The following is a 20,197-nucleotide window of genomic DNA, read 5'->3' as shown; positions in this document are numbered from 1 at the left end:
ATAAAAAAGGGTTCATTTTTCATAGTGTGCAGTTTAACACGACCACATTTTGAGACATTTGACAACGTTTTGAAATATGTTTATTATAAAAAAAAAAAAGAACAAGCAATAGAAAATTATCAGAACCTTGGTGCCCGTTTTCTAAGGTCTGGGGTTAATATAACCAAGGTTTACACGAAGAGACTGTATTGGATATCTTCAAGGAATAACATGGTCATGTGGCACTTTAAAAGGTTGTAAAATTTTCCAATGTGGTATAAAGATTATCAGCCTTTAGAGTGATAGAAGCGAGACATGAACGCATCATCATCTTTAAATGGTGGTCAGATCAAATCAAAAGCGCTTTAGGTCTATTGAACATCGGTGACAGTGAATTACACTTCGTTTGCAAGAGTGGACACAAACAAAAGATCACAGTAATTGCACAATCAAGTGACCTTTCCAAGTAGGATAATCCTAAGATTTAAAACAAAAAAAAGATTACGTGGTTAGTTTATCTAAAGCGAAGTGGACCAGCCTCCAACACGTCCGAGATTGTCGATGAATTACAGTAATTATGTTGTCTTCCTCTTGTGAGTACATAATTTGTCTTTCACTAAACAGACTGACAGTAAATAATGGAAATGTTAAATTCAAACAAAAGTGCGGGTTTGAAATTGAACACGAGGCTTCACAGAAGAGATTTTCACTTTGTCTTCTTGGTGTGGATTTTTTTTCCAACACTGAATCCAACAGGAAACAAGCTTTTTCACTGAGGTTATTTCAAACAAGGACAATGTTACCCACTATTCTACAAGGACTGAAGGACTCTGAACATGTGAAAGGTGACACGTAATGTTTAGCAGACAAAACCCCCCCGAGGACAGCCATGTCTCCTGCTGAGTCCAGTCCTGCATCCCAAGTCCAAACTACCCAGACACTGCGTTTGAAAGATTCTTCTTCTGCGATTCCTGATAAACATGTAGCTCAGTACATCGTATTTATGCATACACGTGTGTATTAACATGTTTATTCTGTTCATGTATGTTTAAATGTCTCGCTTTGTCACAACAAGCTGCTGCGCCAGTAAAAAGGTCACTTCTGCTCTTCGTCACTCTGAATCTTCCTCGTCCTCCCCGTCAGGTATAAACGGCTGATCGTCATCTTTCCCCGTCCGCTTCGCCTCCCCCTCTTTCCACGTCTTGAGATGCAGCTCTCGGACGGTCAAGATGCGGATGAGCATGGCCTCCGTGGTGCCGTCATCCAGAGGCGTGGAGGAGAACCACAGCGGGCTGTTGGGGACGCAGCAGCGCTCGGGGTGAAGGTAGAACAAGTTGGTGCGCTGCTTCACCGACTCCGAGCTGAAGGGGAGAAATCAGTTAATGACATGTACGAGGGAATCCAGCTTAATTAAAGTACAAATAAAGAAATATAAATAATAGAACAGCCACAGGGCAACACACCACTTGGAGAGGTAGAATTCATAGAGCCTGACTGGACAGCGGAGAGGGTTCTCCGTGTTCTCTATCATCTCCAGGACGTCCTCTTTATTATCCTCCTTTCGCTTTTTCGCTGGAACTTCAGGATCTGAAGGAGGGAAACGGCAGAAAACACAAACGATCACATGATAATTCACACATGGACCTCTCAGTGTGAAGTGAGGAGGAGGGTCGAGGTCTCGAAGGATGAATTCAGGTTTTAGAGGGAGTATGGAAGTGGAGCATCTCGAAAAAAGAGTCTTAAAAACAGTCATCACAGCATCCACACCTGATTCTGCCTCATGCACTGATATCGGAGGGTAGAAGCGCAGGTAGGTGGTCTTGGTGTTGTTTGCGTTGGTTTTCGTGCAGCGCATGACGTGGGCGAAGGACAGCTGATGATGCTGCTCCACCGTGGAGAAGCCAAAGAATTTGCAGCAGAAGAAGAGCAGCGTGTTGAGGAGGACGATGGGGGAGTACGCCCCCAGCTGTTTACAGTCCCACAGATACTCCTCCTCCACACGGGAATGGATATAACCTGAAATAAGCAAAGTGTGTTTTATACGACTAATCAAAATGCTTCTGCAGGACACACTGATTAAAACTTTAATTTTGACTCGCTGGGAAAAAAAAAAAAGGCGTATTATGTCCAACTCACCTCTGGCTGTGATTTGAGGTTTGAAACCTCTCAGCATATTCGTGAACTCAGTAGAGAATTTATTGTAGAAGCGATCCATGAATATGTTCTCCACGCGACCGTTTTGAAAAAGGTGCTAAAAGAGAGGGGAAAAGGTGGCAGGCTCACAATCAGACACGCGTTCACAGAGCCCTGCCTTGTTATCTCTGTGTGAAGTGAATAGAAGACGTCTCACCTGTTGAATGCCGAGGCAGAGGTAGAAGAGGCTGTCGGGGGAGTACCGCTCTCCGTTTGGTCGTTTCACCTCATTGATGAAGCAACACAGGCCGTAGCTGAGCTCGGCGGTGGTGCAGCGAAGAAGATCCTCCTTCAACTCCATGGGACGAGCTGGAATCGGTGACATAAAGGTGCTAAAAGGTTAAAAGCATGCATCTAAAAAGAGCTTCTATTTTTTTTTTTTATTGTTTGATTCTCCCTGATGAAAATGTAAAAAAAAAAAAAAAGAAGTTGTGTTGCTCCACGTTGACTTACAACCGAAGCGTGGCTTCTCCACGTTGGGCTGAGTTTGCCTCCACTGGATCCACCGCTTCCAGGCATCGACTCCATATTGACTCTTAAGTTTCTGGACTTCTACAGCCGTGCTTTGGGTGGAAGAGCCCTTCTTAGACGATGCTTCAGCTGCCTTTGAACGCCGAGGAACCTTCGACAAAGCAGAGATCATAAGAAAAAAAAAAAAAAAGCAAACGTCCGCAGCTACATGAGGTTTTTTTTTTTTTATCGATCTTAACGACAAAGTTACTCTTTGAAAACAAAATCTGCAGAGACGGATTTTGTTCAATTACCTTTTTTTCTCGAGCTTTCCTGTGAGCTTGTCGCCGCCGTGAAGTTGCAGGCGGAGGGCTGGGCGATCGTCGAGACTGCTCCCTCAGCTGGGCCATCCTCTCCAGGGTTTCTAGCATTGACACAATGTGTTTTAAAATAAGCACCCGATATATGGGGTGCTTATTTTAACTGAATATTGATACGTTTTGGACTCGATTTGTCCACTCACCAATAGTGAATTCAGCTTCGATGTCCATGTGAGGCGATGCTGGAGGCTCAGGGAAAGGCTCGTTGGGCATGCCAACAGGAATGTCCAGAATCTGGCTGAGCTTCTCGTTGGCGAACGGTCGACTCGGAGACTGGAGACCTGCGTCCGACGAGGCCTCCTCCCAGTTGTTGAGGAAACTGGCCAAATCTTCTGTGTCCATGTCGTCACTGTAGTTGCTGTTGTGGTCTGATGGAAAAAAAAAAAAAAAACACAGGAGGTTAAATTGGAAACAGCTCTGGTGTGATGTTATTAAATCCTCTTCTCCTTCGTCTTCTCCACGTCCTCTCACAGGTCGACGTTTCTCTCACCTTCTGGCGGCGGCGCTTCTTGTCTCGCTTTGTCTTTTCCCGTCGCTTTCGCCTTTTGTTTCTCCTCTTTGTTGTTCTTCTCGCTGTCCTCTGCGACCATCTCAGCCATGAGGATGAGCTCGGCCTCGAAGGGGTCGGACGGGATCTTTTGCTTGATCTCCTGGATGGTTTCCACGATTTGTTCGGCGCTGTCCATGGTCACGGGGAGGAACATGGGAACGGGCAGCTGTGGCAGAGATAACAGAGTGTTTGTTTGGACTAACATGCTGAATATTTGTTGTCCAGTATCGACACATTTCATGGCAATCAGAGGATCAAATAATGAAGCTGAAGGAGGTTGTGCAGTTTGACGTACGGGTAGCGGCAGGCCGACAGGTTTGGGTGTTAACTGGCTGTACATGCTCATGGGTACAGGAATGTACACCGGGACTGGGATCGGCACGACCATGAGCCTCGGATAGAGGTCATCTACATGGAGACAAAAAAAAAAGCATGTCATGGATCTTTAAAAACATACAATCTAAACATATCAATACATCAGGAAATATAAAGTCAGGTTATGTCCCTTCAGAATAAAAGTCTGCAATAGTTCATGTTTAAAATGAGAAATTAAAATCAAATGTTTGCAAAACTTAAAACGAGCCAAACTGAGCAAAGCATATGAATATCATGATTCATGAATTACAGCTTCCTAACTGACCATCATTAAGCTCTCAGGGAATTACCTATTTACTGATTTGAATTTCCCTCTGGATCAATAAAGTATCTATCTATCTATCTATCTATCTATCTATCTATCTATCTATCTATTAGCTAAAATCCGCCGTATGTTGCTAATTATCTAAATCTTGTCAACTTAAATTTAAAGTTTTACTCAAAGGAGTAGACACTTATTTAGTTGTTGTGGCATTTGGCTTCAAGCTACCCGAAGAGGAGAAATGTTGTTGTCATAGAAACGCAGTGTGAGTGCACGTTGACCTTACCCGTTTGTGCTTCGACGTCGGCCGTTTGCGTTTTACACGACACGCCTTTGTTCTGCACCAGCGGCCGACACAGGACGGCTTTGTTCTTCAGGACTTTCTGAGCGGGTGCGGGATGATTTTTTACTTTTTCAGTCTGAACGCTGATCTGAAGGACAAAGACGCGGCGTGAAATTAAAAAAACATCCACAACAGCAGCAGCTTGAATGACTTTCATGATTTCCTCAACGTCATCTTTTTGCTAAAAACAATAATACATTTTTATTTATGTGCACTTTTCAAAAAACCCAACGACACCTTACAAGCAGAGTTAAAAATATAAAAAAATAAAAACTTAAAAAGGAGGTAATTAACAGGAGGTGGCAGACTTTACATGCTGTAAATTAAAGATGTGTACAGAACATTTCTTCCTGCTTGCACATATCATGGTGAAACAAATCTAATGTGCAAACTCACATGTCCAGACGTTTTAGAGTTCGACGCTGTGCCTGCGGACACAAAGTGTGACAATAACAATCCTTAAAACTGTGTTTTTCTCTTCACTGTGTTTTACAAAAATGTTTTTTACAAATTTATTACGACTGGTGCGTTTGTGTTTACTTCGGGTCGTTCTCTCAGGATCTCTGGATTTCCCTGACGGAGGACCTGCGAGAGACATGACATTGGCGATGACGGGCGTGTCCTCTCCTCCACCTGTATAACACCCAGAAAACACGCCGACAGTGACTTTGACATCCTGCGACGTCGTCAAGAAAATTCCTAAATAAAATAATCCTCACACCTTTCAGGACCTCGCTCGGCTTCGCCGCCTTGTCACAGCAGAACTGCAGCAGACACGTCAGGTCGCAGTAGTGTCTGACCTCTCCCAGAAGCGGGAGACTCTGCTTCAGTTTTCCTTTACGGCCGCAGGTGTCACACTTTGCCACCTGAGAGGAATCATGACATCGTTATGACTGTAGGTGTGGGCGGTATCACGGTATCCAGATCTTATTTAAAACAGGCGAAAACACAAACGCTACTTTTTCCTGTGAAACCACGTTTTTATTTTATTTTTGTTTTTTTTTAGAAAACAGCATCGAGTCTCGCTTACGTGACAGAAGAGCATGGTGTATTTGGACCTGCAGTCCTCGGAGCAGAACTCCTCCGTGGAGCCTCCGTACTGAGCCGTCACCAGCCTCTTCGACGTGGAGTGGCAGTAGACGCAGGCGCTGCAGTGTTTCCCCCAGCTCTTCGTCAGGTCGTGTCTGAAGAGGAGCATGCAGCCTGAAGAAGAGACGGACAGCAGATTAGAGACACCAACAGAACGGGCGAGTAAAATAAATAACTGTGATGAACCGACGTCCTCACCGTCGCTGCAGAAGAAGCAGTCTTTGTTTCCTATTCTCTTGATGTCTCTTGTGATCTTTTGGATCTGACAGTATTCACACAGGCTCATCACAAAGTTGGCTTTCTTGAACTCGTGCGAACAGTCCGTGCTGCAGACAAACACCAACTTATCCTGCAAACACAAACAAGTTCAACTTCAATCCACCGAGTTGGATAATCAACACTTTTTTTTTTGTTTTTGTTTGGATGAATTTTTCTTTCTGGATGCCCCTTTAAAAAAAAAACAGGCACTTCCTGTTCCCCTGGCTCGCCGCTTCTTGTCGCCAGTTTCTTCCGGAGTCGAACATATTTGTCGCGGAGGTTCTTCTACCTCTTCATGCATTCGGCGAAACTCCAGCCCCGTGTTTTTGGATATTTTCCTCCAGGAGTTTTCCATCATTCGTCTTTATCGTGTTTTGATGACGAGTTGACGAGATGGTCGTATTTTCTGACCTCTTCGATTATTCGCTCTTCAGTTTGATCCGGTCTGAAGCTCCCGCTCGACAAGAACTTTAAAAACATCACACAGCTGACTGAAGTCAGTCATCCTACTTTTTTAATCAAGGCGTGGATTCATACCGCTATGATGTGAAATATCTGCCTTGGTATCAACGCGAGCTGCAGAATCACACGGACCAACAGAAAATGTAACGCAGCCTGTTGATTACGAGCGCAAAGATCGGAGCGGTGCGCGTAAATACAGTTTATAAGCACCGAGGAGCACAGATATGCTAAAAGGATTTTACACCACATTGAATTTGAAAATCACTGCTGCTACACAGCAACGGTGAGATTATTATTATTTATTTTTTTCTTTTCTTTTTTAAAGTCTTAAAAAGGTTTTTAAAGTTTGGAATATGAAGGGAAATAAGATTGGAGCTTTTTTTTCTTCTTTTTTTTTTCTTACCTTGATCTGGATGACTTCAGGTTTGAAGGTGATGTTGCATTTGCACTGGGCACAGTCCAGCTTCTGTGATTCTTTGGGGACGTCGTCCTGAGGCAGCAGAGGCTCGACGGGCTGGATCTGTGTGGCTCCGACCGGCAGCTTGGTGAAAACATTCACCTGCTTCTGGGACTTCTTGAACTTTTCCTGCGAAGACGAACAGAATAAAACGGAGCGAGGGGGCGGCGTGAGTTGAATATAGAATAAAGATGGCGGACAGAGGGATTCATCCACTTTCCTCATCTGCTCATTACGTTGTCAGTAAAAGAAAAAAAAAAAACTTGAAATAACTTTAAACGGTTGTTTTTGAGTTCATGGAACTGAAAAATTATTTTGAATAAATTCTTAAAATGTCAGCGTGCAAGTCTGCTAAATATCCCATCAACGTTTATTCGTTGCGTCTTCCTAACAGCTGCGTTGCTGACGTGTCCGTAGCCTGCCGGTAACATTAAAGAGAACCGTTACGTACGTGTGAGGACTTTAAAAGGTACGGCTTCATGTTGGCCCCTAAGACAGGAAAACCTCCTTACCTGGAAGGACATGACGCAGGGGAGCGTGCAGAAGTTCCTGATGGACGTATCCGACATGGCCAGGTGGTAAGCAGGGACCGTGTTCTTCCCACAGTTGTCACAATTCATCCGAGAACCTGCGGAGCGTCGAGAGCGTTATGGGAAAAAAAATAAAAATAAAAGGCGCATCCGATAGAAAACACAAACGTGAAGAATCACCTCGCCGTACCTGACGCGCTCACAGTCTGGACCTTGTACGCCATCACACAGCTGCTGCTGCAGAAGAGGTTCACCGAATCGTCTCGGTTTTTGTTGTCGACCATTTCCACCAGCGGGCGCGGGGTTCGACACATCGAACACGCCGAGTTTATCTTTGTTTTCTGAGAAAATAAATACAGCACACGCCGACGTCTCGTTATAACGATAACGCTCGGGTCAGCGGCCGGGAGTTAAACTGGCAACCTATAGAGCTCAAACGGACGCCGTTACGTCCCTCGTACCTGCTTGTACTTGGTCAGACAGTCGACGTTGCACAGAGTCTTGTTGCTGTCCTCCAGCTTCAGCATGATGGGTTTGCTGTGGCAATACGAGCCGCAGTTGGCGCAGCCGGCCATGGCGAGGTTGTTGACCGTGCGGAAGCGGTTGAAGCAGGCGTCGCTGCAGAGCTTGTGGACCGAGCCGCTCAGGATCACCTCGTGTTTGCTCTGCAGGTGTGTGTGTGGGAGACAGGAGGGGGGGAGATCGTTATATCTTAACGAGGGCTTAACGAGGTCTAATTAACACATTCGCTTCTTGTTTGACTTACCACGCCGAATCTGGCGCACATGCTGCAGAGGCACGGAGGCGCCGCTGGCTGAGTGGCTTCTTGGTTGTTGGGGAACGCCTTGAAGGGCGGCGGGTTTTTCTTGTAGTTAAAGGCGGTGAGGCAGGTCTGACTGCAGAACTCCTTCATGGCTCCTTTGTTGTCAGGAGCCAGAATGACATCCTGCGGCCGCAGTATCAGCCTGCGGGGGGGCGAGAGATAAACAGGGGTCGGGTCAAGCAGCTTATAGACGATCAATATTTAAGTTTTCTGCTTCACTCACTTCTGGCAGTTGTGGCAGATCTTCATGTGTCCGAGGCCCGTGGGGAGAGACGTGGTGAGGCAGGACGTGGAGCAGAAGAGGGCCGGGTTCCCCTTCTTCTGGAACGCCGTCTGTCCTTTGGAGAGCAACTTCTTGCAGTTGGAGCAGTACATGAGCGCCGACGGCGGGTTGATGACGGGCAGATTCTGAGATTCTGCAGCCGGAGTCACGGAGAACACCGACCCGATCCTCAAGTCCTCCTGTCAATAAAAACGGATTCTGGATTCATTAAATCCTGACTGAAGGTCATTTAACCCTTTTATAGGACGCTCAATGAAATACTTAGAAATTAAGAGGTTAAGACCCGTCCTTCATAACCCCCCTTTCCCCCCCGGCGTATCCACTTCCTCCGTACTATCACCTACAGCAGGGGTGTCCAACCCGGGTCCTCAAGAGCCACAATCCTGCATGTTTTAGATTTAGTCTCCCTCGTCAACACACCTGATTCAAATGATTATCTCGTCATCAAGCTCTGCAGAAGCCTGATAACGATCCTGATCATTTGAATCAGGTGTGTTGGAAGAGGGAGACTAAATCTAAAACATGCAGGATGGTGGCCCTCGAGGACCCGGGTTGGCTACCCCTGACCTACAGAGTCCTCCGAACCCTGAGACCCGGGTCTCAACTCTTCGACTTAGCGGAAACGGGTACATGAAAAATATTCACCGGCCGTAATATTCATGACATAGTTTTGGTGACTTTTGGTTAAAAAAAAATTTCCCGCCATGTGGCGCATCGCCCTCTGAAATATCGTTTGGCGAGTGTTCATTTCGACCCGGCCTGAGACGGCATGTAAGCGGCTGAATGTTTGAAAGCGTCGCACCTTCGCAGCGATGGGCTCGTCCTTCACGCTGGCCGAGGGCGTCGAGGACATCTGAGCCTGCTCGTACTCTTCGTCTACCGGCTCGTCCTTCACCTTCACAAGCGGCGGCGAGGGAGAAGACGCGACTGCTTTAGAGGAGGAGCGTAACCTCTCCTACAACAAGGGGGGGAGGAGGGGGGGAGGGGGAACGAGAATAATACGTTATTATTGATTATTTATAGATCTGAAACATGGGAGCATTGAGGATGAAATGACTTACTTTGAGAGGTTGTGACAGCTTCACCACTTTCATCCCATTCGTCACGGTCGCTGGTGACGAGCTGTCCCTCCCTGAAGGAAACAAACAGAATCAAAAAAAAAAAAAAAAAAATCTGAATTAAAATAAAGTTGAACATGAATCACAGTCACAAACGGAGGCGATAAAACATCTCCTGTGGTGAAGAGAGCCGATGAACTCACCTGAACCGGCTGTGACCTGGGACGATGGAGACGAGCTGGACCGAGTCGAGTCCTGAGCCTTTTTCACCGTCTGCACTTTGTCCTCCTCCGACGTCGACGGCAACACGGCGGGTTTCACGTCAGTTTCCTCGTCCACAGAATTACTGTCGTCGGCCACGGACGCTGAGAGCACGAGTACAGAAGGCAGAAATTAACTTAAACACACGAAACATAACAACCTGCTGAAAACCGTTTCAGTCAGAGATCGATGAAGCATCGACGGTAAAGCTGCTTCGCTCCATTAAAGCAAAGCAGGCGGATAAAGATCCAGGCTGAGTTTTTTTAATTAACGTCAGCAGCATTTTTTATTGTTTGATTCAATCTGGGGGAAAAAAAGCCTAAAAACACGCAAATTATTTTTTTTTAATGTAACTTTGCTGTTTTTATCTTCTGCTTTGTAAGGTGACCTTCAGAGTTTTGAAAGGCGCCTTTAAATAAAATGCATCATGATTATTATTATTATTATTACATCACTTAGTGAGGTGCTGAGGAAGAGTCAGGACGGTTTGAAAGGTTATGCACCTGATAAACAGCAAATAAACATGTTTACATTTAGGAGCTTTATTGTTGAGTCCTTTTTGTTTTTGCAATTGATTCAATCTAAAAGCACCAGTTTACTCGTTTCCATGACGACTCCACGATTAAAAAAAAAAAAAAAAAAAAAGTCTATCTGACATCAGCATCAATAAAGTCAAAGACCTGACAGGTGTCTCCGCCTCCTGAACACACATGGAGTTTGTTCCTACGTCTCATTTTTTTACACTTCGCTTCTCGTGCTGCTGTTCATGTTTTTTTATTTGTCTGCAGCGACGCCTCGATCCATCCGTCCTCCTCCAATGGATAACTGAATATTAAGAAACGTTATGTACACGAGTGTCTCTAATGTCCTGCGGGTGAATGTTGTCAGAATTAACTCGGCTAAATGAGGCCAGGCGGGACAAAGTAGATCTTTCTATCTTCTCCGTCTTCTTGAATGAAGAGCTGCAGTAAACGTCTCGTTAACTTTACCTGAGCGGCTGTTTTCCACGTCCATTGAACTGTTCTCCTCCTCCTCCTTCATCTGAGCTTCTTGCTCCACCTCGTCCACGGCGCCGATGTCCATCATCTCATCGAGGTCGTCAGCTCCAGAAACCCTCGTGTTACAGCCTGAAGACCGCTCCGTCTTTTCACCCGTGTTCTCCTCGTGTTTCTCTTCGCCGTCGCCCGATCCTCGAGGAGATCCCTCCAAGTTTTCGTCTCTTAATTCCTCGTTGTCCTCTTCGAACTCAAACTCTTCCTCCTCCTCTTCCTCGGTCTTTACCTCGGGAGCTTCTTTCTCAGAGTCCGAGGCGCCTCCCGATTCATCGCCTTGAACGACGACTTTGGTCACCGTCTCTTCGGCGAGGAGCGACGACTGTGACGGGGACGCGGGAGGAGAGACGACGGCAGACTCGGCGTCCGCGTGTTCCATTTCTTCGCTTTTCATTTCTCGTTTAGCGACGGAGCCCTCCTGGGCGCCATCATCAGACGAGGCTCCAACACCAGCCGATGCTCCCGACTCCGACACAGCGTCGACGGGCTCTTTGTCTGTTCCCTCATTTACCTGTGCAGGACAACAGAGCAAAACACACGGCTTTAAGACACAGAACAGTAATTATGTCTGGTGTTGTTTGAGAGGGAGGCCGGAAAAGAGATGAGATTGATTTGTCTGAGAGGAACCTAAACAGAAGCTTTACTTCCGGGGGGGGGGGGGGGGGGGGGGGAGGAAATGTTTTCATCAAGAAACATAAAAAAAAGAGATGTGAAGATGAATCAGAATACCGTATTTTCCGCATTATAAGGCGCACCTTCAATGAATGACATATTTTAAAAATTGTGAAATACCGTAGTTCGTGTGCGGATGGAGAGATTGCGTCTTTTCATAAACCGGAAGCACCAAGAAGGACCGCCTGTAAATTCATTGATGTTATGTTTGCGTGCCAGCGCTGTTGCCTTCACTCGAATAGTGGTTGTACTGACGCTTCTACTTGCTGCTCTCTGTTCAACAACCCACTGTTCCAGTTTGTCCTCTAACCGCAGCCATCTTGCTTTGTTCCCGCGGAAACTCTGTTTAGTCTTCTTTGCTTGGCGCAGCTCATCCTCCTGCTTCCTCCACTTCCGCACCATCGATTCGTTGACGTTAAACTCTCTCGCTGCTGATCTATTCCCGTGTTCCGCTGCGTGACTGATCGCCTTGAGTTTAAACTCTGCGTTGTAAGCGTGTCTCTTAACAGGGGCCATTTCAGGGTCTTTATGCAAACACACACACACGGAAATGAAACGCCGGTTTATATATCCCAGCATGCATCGCGCACTACTTCTTCTACGGGAGGAAATTGAGTCGGCGGCTGCTTACCGTAGTTACGAGACCTGTTGCGGCTCAATATTGATCCATGTATAAGGCGCACCGGATTATAAGGCGCATGGCCAGCTATTGATAAAAATTGAAGGCTTTTAGGTGCGCCTTATAGTGCGGAAAATACGGTACCGATAATGTAACCCCTTCTATTCAGTGGGGCGAGACATGGCGAGAAGTCCTGCATATAAACACTTCAACTGTTGCACTTTAATGAGATAAATAAATGTATTTATCAGTGTTGGTGTTCTTTATATTTATGCTTTTTTTTGTTTCATGTTTGACAACCTGCAGCTATAACACCGGCAGAACCAGTTTATGATCAACAAAGTCAAACTATCAACTTAAAGCTTTACTTTGTAGTCTACTTAACTGATCATAGTTAACACAGGCAACATTTATGATGGATTTAGTTCTTAATTTTAACAGCATCTGCAGGTTTGAGCTGCTCATCTAATGTAAACACAACGAGCTAAACTACGGCAAGCGACGAGTAGCTTCGATGTCATTGCTTTAAAGCAATCGTTTATTAGTGTGTGCACATAACAGTTTACAGTTTGATAACCTCCACTGAAGTCCATTAATTCATTAATGTGTTGACTAATAAAAAGAGCTGTAAATAACGTGCTAACATGTGGCTAACGTGCTCACCTGCTCCCATGCATATTAGCGCGCTAATGCTAACTAGCTTGTATCGTTTATTCACATTAAAATAACTACTAAGCACGTTGAATAACAACATTTTACATTCACTTTAAGTTTGCCTTTGTGTTTTAAAACATGAAGACGTTGTGAGACGTGCAGAGAGCCGTGACAACGTGCAGAAAATTACCGCGCCAGCAGACGAGACTTGATTGGTGGTCCGGCCGAGCTGTCCATCGCCTCTTTCCGTAGTCGCCATTTTGGCTCAAAAATCCCGATTTAAAAAAAAAAGTTTAGAGTATCAAAGGGGTTTGTTTGGGAACTCGGATGTCCAGGTGTGAAGTGTGTTTTGATTGATAATCCCGTGCATGCTTTGCATCAAGTCTAGCCCAGGAGCGTTTCTCTTCTTCTACGGTTTGCCCTTTGGAGGCTGTTAAACTCAGTGAGCTCACGTCTGCCCCCTACAGGGTGAAACGGAGGTAAGCTAAGATCTCTTTATTGTCTTTGTAAAAGATTGATCCTGTTTGATTTAAACTAATTCTCCATCAATGTATCCACACCTGCCTGCTTTATCTCTTGTATTTCTGTTAACTGCTTTTATATTAGTTTTATTTTCATACTCCCCATTTGGTCCTTCCGTTAAACTCTGTTCCCTTATTTCTCTAAATGTTGATGTATTTTTTTGTTGTTGTTGTTTTGTTTTTGTTTTTTTATCTGTAAAGCACTTTGTAATCAGTTGTTTTTAAAGGTGCTACATAAATAAAGTTATTAATATTAAGTACAAAGAAATACTGTTGGAGCATTTCAATAGATGCCATGTCAAAAATATACAAAACATTAAAACTTACACATTTACAAATAAGATTATAAGAGTATGAATATGGCGCAATGATGCAGTATAAATAGGCAGTATGCCTTTATTGTAGAGACACAACAGTGGATATAGACGGAAATCAGGGAGAGAGATTAGGGACGGATATGTGGGAAAGAAGTCAAAGGTTGGATTCAAACCTGGGCTGCCCACGTTGAGGACGACAGCCTGGACATGTGGGACACTAACCACCGCCCCACCAGCGCCCCGAGTGCAATATTCTTCAGGCGCCTCTGTTGCCAGAGTCATGTTTTAGCACTCCAGCGTATCCTGCACTAGTTACCCTCAATACCACTTAACCAGTTTTGTCCAGAAATTTCCGGGCTTTGTTAAGCGGTCTCGTTGACCACTCGGAGCACATCAGCCTCTCTGTGCCGCTCCACTGAAAGCTAAAAGTTCTGATGGAGTTGCACGGCCCATTTGTTGTTGATTTAGTCAAACAAACCAACACAGAGTTTGTTTTCTGTACTACTGATTCAATAATGACAGCTGGCTGTATCATGTTTAATAAGGTTTGATTTATTTGTTCACACCCAAGATCTTCTTGCAGATGATGAAGAAAAGACATCCAAGATTTCAGCATCGTTATTTTCTTGTCTCTGTCTTTTCTTACGTCTGGCAATTAAAACAATTCAGAAACTCTCTTTTTATTAACCAAAGCATGCTGACTTTAAAACAAAGAGGTTTCTTTTAAATGTTTAACTCCACTAATTATTGTCATATAGTATGTTTTTATTTTAGAAGTACATGAGAGAGAATGTGCTGTATGAACTTACACACTGTGCTGGGACAGAGGCAGGTCTGTCCTCAGGTGTTGAGGCGAGCGGGTTTTGTTCCACTTCATCTTCTGACGACGTCGACGACGCTGAAGCAGCAGCAGCATACGATGTTGGAGTCTGAAATGCCACACGATCAATAAAGTTAAAAAACATAACTAGTCACACACAGAGGATTAACATTGATAACTTATATTCTGCTGATTTACTGATGATGGGGTTGGTTACTTCTACCTCCTTTTTGTTTGTTTTGTTCCTTAAACTTGCATCATAACCCTCTAATGCTTTTTATTCTGTTTATATTGGTCTTCATGAATTACTCCACTTTATTCTGTTTGATATCAGTTCTCATATCTTACCCGTCATAGTGCTACAGTTACTTTATTCTTTTAGTATTCATCTTTTTTTTTATAGCTTTCGTTCATATTTAGTCTGCTGTTCTTTTATGTGCCGTGCATATTAAAGTTGCCACTTAAGATAAACTTTTAGTAGAGCTGCACTGTCGTTCATTCACTGCTCGGTGCCTTCAGGGAAGAATAAAGTTTTTTTTAATTGAATTGAATTGGTGGTCAGTCTGCACAGCAGAATCTGCCTCCCTCTTGATACAGATGCTTTCTAAAGGAAACAGTGCTTTGAGCTCCTCCACCTGCAGACCTGATCATAATCTGCATGTTTGAGTGTTTGGAGACTTCAGAAATGCACGAACCCTTTTTTTTCCCCTTTTTTTTTTGGATGACAACACTTCATGTTTACTGTAAGAAATAAACAACATGCTCACCTCTCTGCCTGGATGACAACAGTGGCTGCGCAATAACTAACCACTGTGCCAGTAAATAAACACACAGCATGTCACAGATGCTTTAAGTCTTTACACATATTCTGGACACTGTGATGTGCTCAGACAGAGTGTCACCTTTAGGCTGATGGGCTCAGAGCGTTTAGAGCCAGGTGTTGGCACATCTGGAAAGGTGAAGATTGAAGGGACTGCGGTGTCCTTGAGAGCGACTCTCTTCATCCCCAGGACGTTCAGCTCGAAGTCTTGGTGCCTGAAATGCAGACTGCAGATCCTCTGCGTCTTCAGCTCTCTCATGTCGGTGTCCTGTCCGAACATGGGGTGCTTGATCACCTGCAGCCACTGTTTGCATCGCTCCAAATCTCGAACCGGTAAGTGATGAAAACTTACTACACGTCCTTTTCTTGTTCTGATTGAACATCCGGGTACCATGCAAGTGTTAACCATCTCAAAAGATAAAACTAATTAATGAGTCTCTTAAAGAATTTAACAATGAACTCCTCACTATTTGTGTTTGAAATCAATTTCGCCTCAGTTTAGCTGTTGTCATCTTGGTCGGCGGAAGAGCGCTCGCTCTTGTTCCCTGGATCAATGGGCGTGGCCTGCTGCGCGGTGCATTCTGGGAATTGTTGTATTTTTACCTGCATGAGCCAAAAAAGACGCTTTCTGCCGCTTTCTGTATTTCACATCTTTACTACATATGTGACCCTATTTTTAATACAGATTCACTTTTCAGTGTTAAACGTTTCGTTACAAACCACGAATCAGTGACATTTGAACACAAATTCAGTTCAATTTGGAGTTTGAGAAATGCAATTTAATACATGTAATCCTTTAATCTTCTCAGTGTGACATGATGACATGACTGTAATAAATCATTTATAAATGTACATATTTACACATTATTGTTGTTATCAAGCGGCATGAGTCTCTTTTTTCTTTAATGTACAAATCTTCAAGTCATCATCTCGTAGTTTTTCTCTCACTTCAAGCTCAAAACGGATCATACTGATGCTGAAATCCCGGCTCTGGAGACCACGTCAATGTTTAAGGATCCGGCTGTGTTAAGAGGTCACAGTCATGTTAAATCAGACGTGTGCCTTATATCATTGATTGCTGCATCATTGGGGTTTCCCATCATTTAAATGACGTAGTCCAACTTGAATCAAAACAAATCCAAACCTTCAAAATGAACAAGGCCGTCCACATATTGACCAGAAAGTGAAGTGGCAGAGAAAGTTCTTTTAAAGGGTAACTGTCTTTGGCGCTGCCTGCTGGATCTTCAGAGAAGTCATTTTACCATCTAACTCGTCCATGAAGCCCTCGTCCACAGACTCCCTGTCCACCTCCTCTCCTTCAGCCTCTGTGGGCAGAAACACGTGAAGCTGCGTGCGAGCCGGACCCGCGGCAGCACCCTGACCGGGCCGTTCGCTGCAGCTCAGAAGACAAGGCTTCCCGACGACAGTCAAAGGCTCTTCCTGACAGAAAGCATTGTGGGACTTCATCAGTGGAGGTCTGAGGTGACCCTCGCAGGCGTCTGCGCTCGAGGCTGGGTTGTGTGAATGTCGCCTCACTGGTCTTGGTTTAGAGCTGGGCTGGATGGCCCTGGTGAAGTGAATAAACCCCGGCCTGCTGCAGCTTTGGACCTCCCGCTGATGGGGCTGGTTGGTCCTCGATGGGGGGCAGGTCTTGCAGGGGAGCAGGAGGGACGACTTTGAAAAAGGAGGAGGAGGTGGGGGTCTTTTTTGGAAAATGCTGGAGTGACAGTTACCATGCCGAGAGAAACCGTCGAATAGGATATTTTGATTTGTGGTGATGAGGGACGGCTCACTGAGGCTGTGGAGGACAGAAACAGAAAAACCTTTTTAAGACAAGTCAAGCTAGCAGCGTTTAAAGTATAATATCCAACATCTAAACATAAGTACAGAAAAACGTAACATATAAGGAGAATGACTTTTTCAAGAGTGAAGTCTAACTCCCCTTCAGTTTGTTGTTCTCAGCTCTGTGTTCACACTGACATGAACGGCCCTTCATGTGTCACTTAGCAGAGCTAACAGTTTCCAAATTGAAGAATAAATTTGGACTGAATGGAGCTGAGTCTTTTTAATTTGGAGGACTCATTGAACTCACTAATCCTCCTCATTTATTGGATGGTTATTCAAAACCAGCTCTGCCTGGGTGAGCGGAGGCCATCAGACCGCGTGCGTGCGTGACAGTGACGGACGGTTTGTTTGTGCCAGAGCTTAAAGCGTGTGAATGTGGGTCCTCACTCAGGTTTCTGCCCCCCCCTCAGAGTTAAGCCGCTGTGTGGGTGCAGCATCAGGCGAAGGATCAACTTCCACACCTGAGATTTATGAAGCTGTTCTCTGGCCTTCTGTACTCAAAGCAAACCAGGGGGGGTGGAGTGAGCGGAGAAGTGGCCTACATTATGCTATCAAGAGAGAGGGAACAATCACACTGTAATTCCAGTCATGCGTTGAAGCGACACTTTGACAGGCACTTTTGCTGAAAAGAAGAGAGGAGACAGCAGAGATGGGAGATGACATACAGGCGATTACCGTAAATTCCGTACTATTGAGCGCACCTGGATATAAGCCGCACCGGCTAAAAATAAGTAAATAAAAGTATTTGTACATATATAAGCCGCACTTGATTATAAGCCGCAGGTGTCCACGCTATAACAAGAGCTATTTACACAGACGTAGGCTACCGGTAACATCCGCAAATACTGTAGCGTCCGTACGGACGTTAAAGGACGACGAGAGCGTTCAAATAATAACTTTTAATAACCCGATCACTGTCGGCCGTGACCACGCCGTTTACAGCAGAGAGCAACACATAACTTGCCGTAACAATCCAACTCTCTCCCCAGCGTTCTCTCATACAGCCACTCAACACGTTCTCGCTGGTGCATTCACTGACTCTCCACATAATCGGAATTATGAACACATTATCAACTACTGACTTTACAACATGAACCGTTACAATACGAAGCCTAGCCGACGGTGTCTGTAACACGGCTGATGAAAAAGATGACCGTAATATATTTCACAAGAAAAAGTCCATCCATTCACTGCCTCAGAATGACTTCATTACTCACTTCCTCAGTCTCTGTTGTCGCTGTCAGTGTCATCTTAACGTGCAGCAGCTCTGTTAGCTTCTTTGACAGCCAGGTCGATCGCCTTTAACTTGAAAGCTGCATCATATGTATTTCTCCGTGTGTTTTCCATCATGAGGGTGCGTGCATGAAGCGCAAAATGACGAAGTCAAATGTTTTTGCGGCAGAAGCTCATTGTCCCCCATAAAAAATCCATGCATTAGCCGCACCGGAGTAGAAGCCGCAGTGCTCGAAGTGTGAGAAAAAAGTAGCGGCTTATAGTCCGGAATTTACGGTAATCACATTAGAATACGCAGTGATGAGGCAGCAGGATCTGGATTACAGGACGTGTGCAGCAGACCACAGGACATCCCGAGGATCCAGTGACCGCGCTCCTTTGTGAGCTCTTCTCCATGCACAGTAATGACTCTGCATCTTTTTTTGCTCAGAGACAATTCTGACTATTAGACGATCGGTTTCAAGTTCCACTTCAGGAAAACATCAACCTCACTTTTTTTAGGGGGGTCAAAACAGTCGCACACGTTTCAGTCTTAAACAACCTGAGCAGTATTGCATTAAAACTGCACGCTTCCAAACTATTCACACTAAATATGAAGTCACAGCCGGTAAAATAATCGGAAACAAAGCAGTTTTCTTTGTCACATCTGAAAATGACCCTGACCCTCTTCTCTTAGAGGTATTTGTTCTTGCCCGCTTTGGGAGGTTCAGGGTCAAGAGCAACAGGTATCCATGTTCTTATGTTCATAGTGTCTTCTTTAAAACCATGACTGCACTTCCCAGGGCCGATGTCAAGGTCAAGGTCAAGGTCATTTTTTATTTTCAATTTTTCAACATGTGCTGGACATACAGAAAAATCGAGACAAAAAAAAAAAAGCTCAAACAGCAGAAAGATTTTAAAGATACGAACATATGAAGGATAAAAAACAGAAGTGCAGATTTACAAAGCAGTTACATAAATACAGTTTGTAGAGTCGGTCAGAAGACCAGAAGGCGTAATACAAGCTTAAGTCCATTTACAGCACGTGATGTTTACTGTATTGATCAGTCTTCGATAAACGCCACAGGAGCACACTGGTCTTTGCTCAGCTCAGCTAACAGGAAACTCCTGGCATGAAATTAAAGGAAAACGTTCTGTAATGTGTTTGGAATGATGTCAGATGATATTACATGTTGAAGGAGGGAACTTTTTAATTTCAAGTCTGAAAAGCCTTTCCTGTTAATATAACCATGACGTCTTCAGCTCACCTGAGACGGGCCATGCTGCTTCTCCTGTGAGGTTGTCTGCTTGTAGCGACGAGTGCGGGCAGCCTCAGAGGGGTCCTGCTCCCCCAGCCTCCTGCTCCTGCCCCTGTGGGTGGAGGCTTCACAGAGCCGGTGAGCAGGTACTCCTCAGTGGATCTCTGGTGCCACGGTCCGCCGAGGTCCAAACCCAGCACGACGGTGGGGGGTGCAGCTCCAGCAGTGCCACTCATCTGTGTCTGAGTTTGTGTCACAGCTGGAGGAGAGTTGACCCGGTAAGACCCCTCGGACCGGGGGGGACAACAGCTACATGTATGGTCCTGTTTGCAGACTTGGATGTTCTTGTTGTGTCCTGTTCGGGTGAGATGGACTCAGACCCGGGTCTGTGTCTCTCCAGGTGCAGGCTCTGGGGGATGACTGGAGAGGGGGGATTGTACCGCTCCACCTGTAACCAGCGGACGCCATCAATGATGCATGGACATTAATGATGCATGGACGGAGCTGGTCAGGTGGACGCCACCTCCCCTCTCTCTTTCGTCCCAAGGTCGACTTACAGACGGAGGGAGCAGCTGGTAAACCTTCAAAACATCAGAGTGTTGATCATGGTGTCGAATGGTTTTCACTCTTATTTTTACGCATTTCTCCATCTC

General features: G+C 45.1%; 2 protein-coding genes and 1 long non-coding RNA gene across 3 annotated transcripts; all 3 read right to left on the bottom strand.

The window, feature by feature from the left end:
* Positions 1-63: 63 nt before the first annotated feature.
* On the bottom strand, positions 64-13,208 carry LOC306839335 (zinc finger MYM-type protein 4-like). Its single transcript, XM_079367962.1, has 27 exons — positions 12,941-13,208; positions 10,743-11,316; positions 9,696-9,857; positions 9,496-9,566; positions 9,237-9,389; positions 8,375-8,613; positions 8,095-8,293; positions 7,790-7,993; positions 7,519-7,669; positions 7,311-7,426; positions 6,745-6,927; positions 5,820-5,970; positions 5,563-5,735; positions 5,254-5,398; positions 5,073-5,165; positions 4,929-4,960; positions 4,476-4,620; positions 3,848-3,960; positions 3,493-3,718; positions 3,146-3,370; positions 2,937-3,046; positions 2,626-2,794; positions 2,330-2,481; positions 2,116-2,230; positions 1,747-1,995; positions 1,443-1,566; positions 64-1,340 (listed from the first exon to the last, which is right to left on the bottom strand). The coding sequence occupies exons 1-27, from the start codon at positions 13,007-13,009 to the stop codon at positions 1,091-1,093; spliced, it is 4,593 nt and encodes a 1,530-aa protein (XP_079224088.1). The 5' UTR covers positions 13,010-13,208; the 3' UTR covers positions 64-1,090.
* A 911-nt stretch (positions 13,209-14,119) lies between these two features.
* LOC306839336 lies at positions 14,120-15,775 on the bottom strand. Its single transcript, XR_013781181.1, has 2 exons — positions 15,311-15,775; positions 14,120-14,517 (listed from the first exon to the last, which is right to left on the bottom strand). It is a non-coding gene; the product is annotated as an uncharacterized lncRNA (long non-coding RNA).
* A 658-nt stretch (positions 15,776-16,433) lies between these two features.
* LOC306839266 (uncharacterized protein) lies at positions 16,434-20,121 on the bottom strand. The gene is made up of 2 exons (XM_079367859.1): positions 19,554-20,121; positions 16,434-17,026 (listed from the first exon to the last, which is right to left on the bottom strand). The coding sequence occupies exons 1-2, from the start codon at positions 19,778-19,780 to the stop codon at positions 16,435-16,437; spliced, it is 819 nt and encodes a 272-aa protein (XP_079223985.1). The 5' UTR covers positions 19,781-20,121; the 3' UTR covers position 16,434.
* Between the last annotated feature and the right edge of the window lie 76 nt (positions 20,122-20,197).

The sequence above is a fragment of the Symphodus melops genome (genome assembly GCF_947650265.1).
Source record: "Symphodus melops genome assembly, chromosome: 18".
Classification (NCBI taxonomy): domain Eukaryota; kingdom Metazoa; phylum Chordata; class Actinopteri; order Labriformes; family Labridae; genus Symphodus; species Symphodus melops.
This window is presented reverse-complemented; position numbering and strand designations above follow the sequence as displayed.

Coding starts and splice junctions, on each gene's coding strand:
- LOC306839266 (XM_079367859.1), bottom strand. CDS start 19,780: ATGAGTGGCACTGCTGGAGCTGCACCCCCCACCGTCGTGCTGGGTTTG. Junction 17,027..19,553: donor AGCAGCATGGCCCGTCTCAG/GTGAGCTGAAGA, acceptor TGTCCTCCACAG/CCTCAGTGAGCCGTCCCTCA.
- LOC306839335 (XM_079367962.1), bottom strand. CDS start 13,009: ATGGCGACTACGGAAAGAGGCGATGGACAGCTCGGCCGGACCACCAAT. Junction 9,567..9,695: donor CCAGGTCACAGCCGGTTCAG/GTGAGTTCATCG, acceptor TGTTTCCTTCAG/GGAGGGACAGCTCGTCACCA. Junction 7,994..8,094: donor TGTGCGCCAGATTCGGCGTG/GTAAGTCAAACA, acceptor ACACACCTGCAG/AGCAAACACGAGGTGATCCT.